General features: G+C 41.2%; 1 protein-coding gene across 1 annotated transcript; it reads right to left on the minus strand.

The window, feature by feature from the left end:
• Positions 1-2,824: 2,824 nt before the first annotated feature.
• LOC139577865 (glycoprotein hormones alpha chain 2-like) lies at positions 2,825-4,176 on the minus strand. Its single transcript, XM_071405008.1, has 4 exons — positions 4,044-4,176; positions 3,800-3,912; positions 3,380-3,555; positions 2,825-3,175 (listed from the first exon to the last, which is right to left on the minus strand). The coding sequence occupies exons 1-4, from the start codon at positions 4,130-4,132 to the stop codon at positions 3,098-3,100; spliced, it is 456 nt and encodes a 151-aa protein (XP_071261109.1). The 5' UTR covers positions 4,133-4,176; the 3' UTR covers positions 2,825-3,097.
• Between the last annotated feature and the right edge of the window lie 3,036 nt (positions 4,177-7,212).

Here is a 7,212-nt window from a genome sequence, read left to right on the forward strand (position 1 = left end):
ACACGATCACCAGGATGGAACATGGGAGCCTCACTGTGGTGGCGGTCCGGTCAGCCTGATCCTTTTGACAGCGGACGGTGCGCTGGAGCCTCACGTTGGCGGCGTTCCACACCTCTGCATGCCGGAAACACTCGTCCACTGCAGGGGCCTCAGTCTGGCTCGGAGTCCACGGAGCCAGGAACAGCTGAAACAGATGATTCAAATGTGAATGAATTTTTTAAAACAAATTTATACAAATACCTTGTCCATAATGTAGAGGCCTCTGGGATTTTTATTGAAGAGGTAAGGGAGTTCTCTAAGGTTTTAGAGAAACCAAAATTAAATGTAGATGATACATGTGATCTGCACAACATACCAATTGTACATACCTTTGTGTGCATTCTGGTCAGTATACCTGCAGACTCAGATCAACACAAAAGTGAGCAGTTCAGTCATCTGCACCCAATGCACCCATAGCCTTTAACATATTCTTACCTCTTTGTTGATTGATATCTATTGAATTGTGTCCATTTTCTGTTTTAGAAATCATTTTAAAAGGGAGGAAGTGTCAAACAACAATGCCATTTGTAAAAATATGAAAATATAGATGGTATCATCATTAAACAATATAAATGTAGATCATACAAGGGAGAAACCTCACCTTACATTGAGGAGATCTTTCAATTTTTCAGTTAAGTGCATGCACCTGCTTGTCATCTCAAATTCAAATCCAGTTGAGCAGTTAGGTTCCTGCAAGAACCCCCACCAACTAAGGAGGTTCCTCGACGAACGCCACCTCCTTTGAGGTTCTTGGAATAACCTTTTGTTGGCATTTTTCAGAGCCAAGAACCCTAAGGTTCTCCGAGGAACATTTAGGATCTTATAACCCTTGTTGTACCCCTAATTTTTAGAGCATAGAGACCCTAGACTTTGTGAGTATGTTGTAATAGTAGGTTTGTCTAGTTGATTCCGTATAACAATTTTATTACGTCATTCTATTGAAGATTAACAATAGAACGGCTGGACTTCCACTTTATGCTGATTGTTGTTCTCTTGTTTCAATTCATATTGTATTAAACTCATGTATTACACCTACTGTAACCAACAGCAGAGCAAGGAAGTGAACACAGGTGGCTGGCGTGAAAGGCAAACACCCTATACATCACGCCAATAGGGTTAGCTCAATTTGTGCGGATTCTAAAGTGGCTAACATAGCAAAGATTGCTACACTGCCCCCTCCGAACAGGGAAGGCGCATCCCACTCTGATGCCAAAGTAGCAAACAGCTGGACAGGAAAGCAAACCAGGTCGCTAAAGTGAAATGCAAACACACCAGGGAATTATAACATGGCTCATATAGCGAGGATGAAGTGTTGATGTTGCCACTTTGCACCACTAGATGTCCATATGTATCAAGTTCCTCAGTCACCCTGAAAGTAAGTGGTCAGCTAAGAAAGTTTCCTTACATCCCATTTAATATAATTCAGCAATTCGTTTTGTCCAATCTTCATTTGGTGATAGCGGCAACTATCAATATGTGATAGTTTTGGGGCCTGTAATATGGATAAAATTGATTTCTCTCAAAATGGGGTTGGTCAATACAGGTAATTTACATGGGTAAAAACGGATTCTTACAATAAGAGAACTGTTTCCAAAGGGTATGTGCCGACATGTTTAGCTAAAATGTTTAATTAGGTTGTTTACCAAAGAGACCAAAAAAAAATAGATTTTGTGAGCTGTGGGTTTTTTGTCTTCAGCCTTATGTTACACCCCCCCCACCCCCCATCCTAAACTAAACCACATTGCCTACACAAGCCACAGCCAGACACACACATGCATGCATGCATGCACGTGCACACCCACACACACACAAACATATGCTTACACACCCACAAAAACACACCCATGGTGTGGTGAGAGACAAAAGGCTCTCTCCCAGAATAGTGCACTGTTCTGAGAATCAGTCCCCTCCCCACACACATGGAATTCCATAGGCCGATTTAGGATGAGCCAAATATGGATATCCAGGAAACAATTTACTACATGAGCTTCTAGAGGAAAGCGACTGTAGTCAGCATGTAGGCAGACTGTACTATGTTTATAGCATAAGAATTCCACTCATATCCATCATATTACTGTGTATGACTCATATTATAAGCGTTGAATAATGTACTATCGACATTCAGAAAGAAAACAATACACTTAAAGTAAAATTGTCTGTCCAAAAATGTTGAGATGTGTATAATGCTTTTGGTATCCTCATCTTAACAACAAGTATGAATGTATAATCCACCCTATCATCTACACCGACTGAAAGGTACATTTTCACTCACTTACAACCAGTGCAGGCCAGTGATGGGAGAAATGAGGAGGACAGGCTCATGGCTGGCATGATGATCTATGTATGTTCAGTGTCTATTTACTGTATTTCTTTGAGGAAATGGAATAGTTTCACAGAAAGGAGACATGTTCTTATTTGACCTTCCGTCTTCCGTTCCAGGAGTGGGCACGCTTGTTTTTACAAGAAGCTGCCCACCCTATAGTTTAGCATCCTAAATTATATTGACTTAAGTCAGTGAGGGGGAGGAGGTAGAAGAAGAAAGACTGAATGGAGTAACTCTTGGAAGCACGCACGCGTGTGTGTGTGTGTGTGTGTGTGTGTGTGTGTGTGTGTGTGTGTGTGTGTGTGTGTGTGTGTGTGTGTGTGTGTGTGTGTGTGTGTGTGTGTGTGTGTGTGTGTGTGTGTGTGTGTGTGTGTGTGTGTGTGTGTGTGTGTATGTGTGCATTCAGCATCCGACACCAATACAGTGTGATGAAGCTGAGTTGGCTGGGAGGAAGTGATGCAATCATGTTAATTGGCATTTTAATCAGTATTCAATTCATACAGTAAAGTCTACATTGATTAACACAGTACAGGAATACAACTTTATATCATTGCTACCATGAGAGCACTATAAATATTATCCGTAGAATATTACCTTTTGTGGATCACAATGATTTCCTAATATGTGATTTCTCTTAAAACACAAGGAACTTCGTGAATAAGTTGTGCAAAATATATGATCTGTTGCCAAGCTTTTACTTCTACAACAAGGAGATTTCCAGCCCGTACAGACAGTTTATGATTTATGGTAATAACAGGTGCTGCAGTGACACTCTGTATGGTTCGTCACCGGGAAGCCATCCTTGGTGGTGACCTGAGAGGGGAGAAGGAGAGAAAGAATCAAGTGAAAGAGAGACGGTTTAAAATAAAAACATTCAGGTTCATTGGAGTTGTTGTTAAATGATACGTTTAGATGTTATGTGCGTTACACTAGGAATGTCGTCAGGTCAGATGATCAAACTTTAGGTAGTAGAGAATATCAATCCCAACTACTTTATTAGCTAAATATTGTCTTTACCCTTTCCCCTTCTTTTGCAACGCAGCATGTGGCTTCAGAGGTGATGTTCTTGGGGACCAGCATGGTTTGCTTGGACCGTAGTGGGGTTGGATAAGCTCTGGAGAAGCAGCAGCCTGTACACTGCATGATGTTGGGGAAGATGGTGTTCGGCTTCAGTGTGCATTCCTCACAGCCCACTGTGAAGATAATGACATAAATTCATTGAGAATCTATTGAATAGTCTGATCTTAAGCTTGGTGCACTATGCATCACCAATGTGTGGCTTTCTTCCTTGTAAACACACAGTTTTGGAATAAGGAGGTAATATACCAATGTATATTCTCTCTCTCTCTATAATGACAACAGAACAACTCACTGCTCATTTTGTTCCCAGAACACATAAACCATCAACAAAAACAGTTATTGAAATGTAAAACTTACTGTTTGTCTTGTCACTGGTTGGATAAGAGTCTGAGATGAATAGAAGAGCGGACATGATAATGGATAGTCCAGTTGATTTCAACAAGCACATTTTAGTGACGGGTGGCAATATCCTGAAAGGAAACATGAATCAAACCATTCAAAACCAGCATATTCATCTCAGAAGTTGAAAACTCATAAACACAAAACACAGCAGTGAAACAATACATTGGAAACACAACATAGTGAATGGGAAAAGCGTTACCTGCGTACGTTTATCTTGGTGGAAGCCTGGTCAGTGTTCAGTGTGTAGACCCTATTGCTCCCTCCATTAACTTTTATACCGCTGCCCATGTGCTCGACCGGGATTAGGTGAACCCCTCCAACCTTATCAGTGGTATCTGTGAGGCATTGGCCACTTGGCTACCTGCTCTAATCCTTTAAATGAAAAAAGGAACTGCACACGCGGTCGAAAGTCAAAACACGCTTCCATCCTTCCATCCTGACTATGGATGGAAGCTTCTAATCCCTTAAACAGGTGGGATGTTGCTAGGTAACTGCTGTTATGTCATGCAGAAGGCAAGGCAAGGTCATTGGTTCATTAGTTGAACTTATGTTCATGGTCTTTTGCTTTGTAAATCAATACATCTGAAGACATTTTTAATACTTTGAATATCTGATTCATCTTTCCATGCTGAATTATATCCCCCCAAAATAAGTAAATATGTAAGCTACACAAAAAAGTGAAATATTTCTCATTAAATAAATGGGGTTTCTTATATAAACCATGAGGACTTGTCCCTGGCCATGCTTTATTATCATCTGGGGCAGTGCTAACATGAGTGCAAGCAATGAATACGGTATATGAAATCATGCTATCCTCTCAGAGAGCCAAGCAGATACACTACATGGCCAATGGTATGCGGACACCTCTTCAAATTAGTGGATTTGGCTATTTCAGCCACACCTGTTGCTGACAGGTGTATAGAATTGAGCACACTTCAATGCAATCTCCATAGACAAACATTGGCCTTACTGAAAAGCTCAGTGACTTTCAACATGGCATCATCATAAGATGCCACCTTTCCAACAAGTCAGTTCGTCAAATTTCTGCCCTGCTAGAGCTGCCGCGGTCAAATGTAAGTTCTGTTATTGTGAAGCGGAATTGTCTCGGAGCTCACAGAACAGGACCGCCAAGTGCTGAAGTGAGTAGCGTGTAAAAATCATCTGTCCTCAGTTGCAACACTCACTACCGAGTTCCAAACTGCCTCTGGACGCAACGTTAGCACAAAAACTGTTTTTTGGGAGCTTCATAAAATGGGTTTTCATGGCCGAGTGGTGTAAAGCTCGCCGCCATTGACTCTGGAGCAGTGGAAACGCGTTTTCTGGAGTGATTAGTCACGCTTCACCATCTGGCAGTCCAACAGATGAATATGGGTTTGGTGAATGCCAGGAGAACGCTACCTGCCCCAATGCATAGCGCCAACTGTAAAGATTGGTGGAGGAGGAATAATGGTCTGGGGCTGTTTTTCATGGTTCCAGAGAAGGGAAATCTTAAAGCTACAGCATACAATGACATTCTAGACAATTCTGTGCTTCCAACTTTGTGGGAATAGTTTGGGGAAGGCCCTTTCCTATTTCATCATGGCAGTGCCTCCTTGCACAAAGAGAGGTCCATACAGAAATGGTTTGTTGAAATCGGTGTGGAAGAACTTGACTGGCCTGCACAGAGCCCTGACCTCAACAACTTTGGGGATGAATTGGAACGCCGACTGCGAGCCAGGCCTAATTGCCCAACATCAGTGCCTGACCTCACTAATGCTCTTGTGGCTGAATGGAAGCAAGACCCCGCAGCAATGTTCCAACATCTAGTTATAACTAACTTGTTATAACAACAAGGAGGACCAACTCCATATTAATGCCCATGATTTTGGAAAGAGATGTTCGACGTTCGATGTGGTGGCCATGTAGTGTATTTCCCTCAGAGATGCAGTTCAATGATATGTTTATATTCATGTAATAACATTAATGAGTCAGTGTATCCTCAATTAAATGAGAGGTATGCTAATGAATGTGTACTCTAAATTAAAGGAACACTATGCAGAAACCTGTCAGGTGGATGGATTATTTTGGCAAAGGAGAAATGCTCACTAACAGTGATGTAAACAAATGTGTGCACCCAATTTTTTGAAATACGTTTTTTGTGCATTTTCAGGGATTGTGTATTTTAGCTCATGAAACATGGGACCAACACTTTATACATGATAAGACACACACTCTACACACATGAGATGTTGTATTGTAAATATGTAAATATGTGATAGTGGAGGAGTGGCCTGAGGGAACACACTAAATGTATTGGGTAAAGTGTTATAATATGTAATGTCATGTAATATTTTAAACTGTATATAACTGTCTTAATGTTGCTGGATGCCAGATCAGTGTAAGAACAGCTACACCACAGTATCATTTCATCTTTCCGTTTACCTATGTTTTAAAATTTCCCGACCTTGGTTGCATTGGAGACTAGACCCAGGCAGGTGTAACTCAATATGCATGGAGGATGGCACATGAAATCTCAGAGATTTAAAGGCTTATGGTGCAACCATGTCATGAGCCAGAACTGTTCTTCAATCCTGCACTCTTACTGTAATTGTATTTCTCCATTCAAAATGGTAATTGTATAGCCTACTGTAAAACATTAAGACTAATTGCAAAGGTGTTTTATTATTGATGTTTTCATTAACAAGACGAAAGATGAAAACCATATTGTCAACTAAATGCATTCTCAATTAAAAATATGTGGGTGAACACTGATCGCCAGTCAGTGTGAGTAAAGTAATGTTCACTTTACTTTCAATGCATTTTTCTGCAAAAGGTAGGTAAATGCAGGTGCAAAATAAAAAATGTGCATGAACAGCGTTTGTGTGCATTTACCCTCCACTACACCACTGGTAACATTCTGTAAATTATCTGTTATATACTCTTCTCTAATACCGCTCTGGATAAAGGCAATCTACAATTTTCTAAGTACAAATGAAAACCGCTTTTATTCCCCCAAAATGTAAACATTTTCTATGGTATAGCATAGCATCTTTAATACATTGTTTACTTGCCGATTAACAATCAGTCCAGACATAGCCATCGAAAGCAGTCCTAGAGAAGCATTTGTGTGACGCGGTAGCTACTTGGGAAATTGTGGTTGTGGGCTCTGTTTGTGGTACAAGGTCCAGGATGCAATGAAGATCCTGTAGTAGAAAATGAAGATGAGGCCATGGAGATGTAGAAGGCCCTGAAGGTGGAGGAGATGGTGTGGCCGATGTGGTCATGCTCTTGGAATCACGTGTGGTGTGTGTGCGTTCGGTATCCGGCACCCATACACTTTCACAAAAAGTGTGGTGAAGCTGAGTTGGCTGGGAGGAAGTGAGGCGATC

Source organism: Salvelinus alpinus, chromosome 6, assembly GCF_045679555.1.
Source record: "Salvelinus alpinus chromosome 6, SLU_Salpinus.1, whole genome shotgun sequence".
Taxonomy (NCBI): Eukaryota; Metazoa; Chordata; class Actinopteri; order Salmoniformes; family Salmonidae; genus Salvelinus; species Salvelinus alpinus.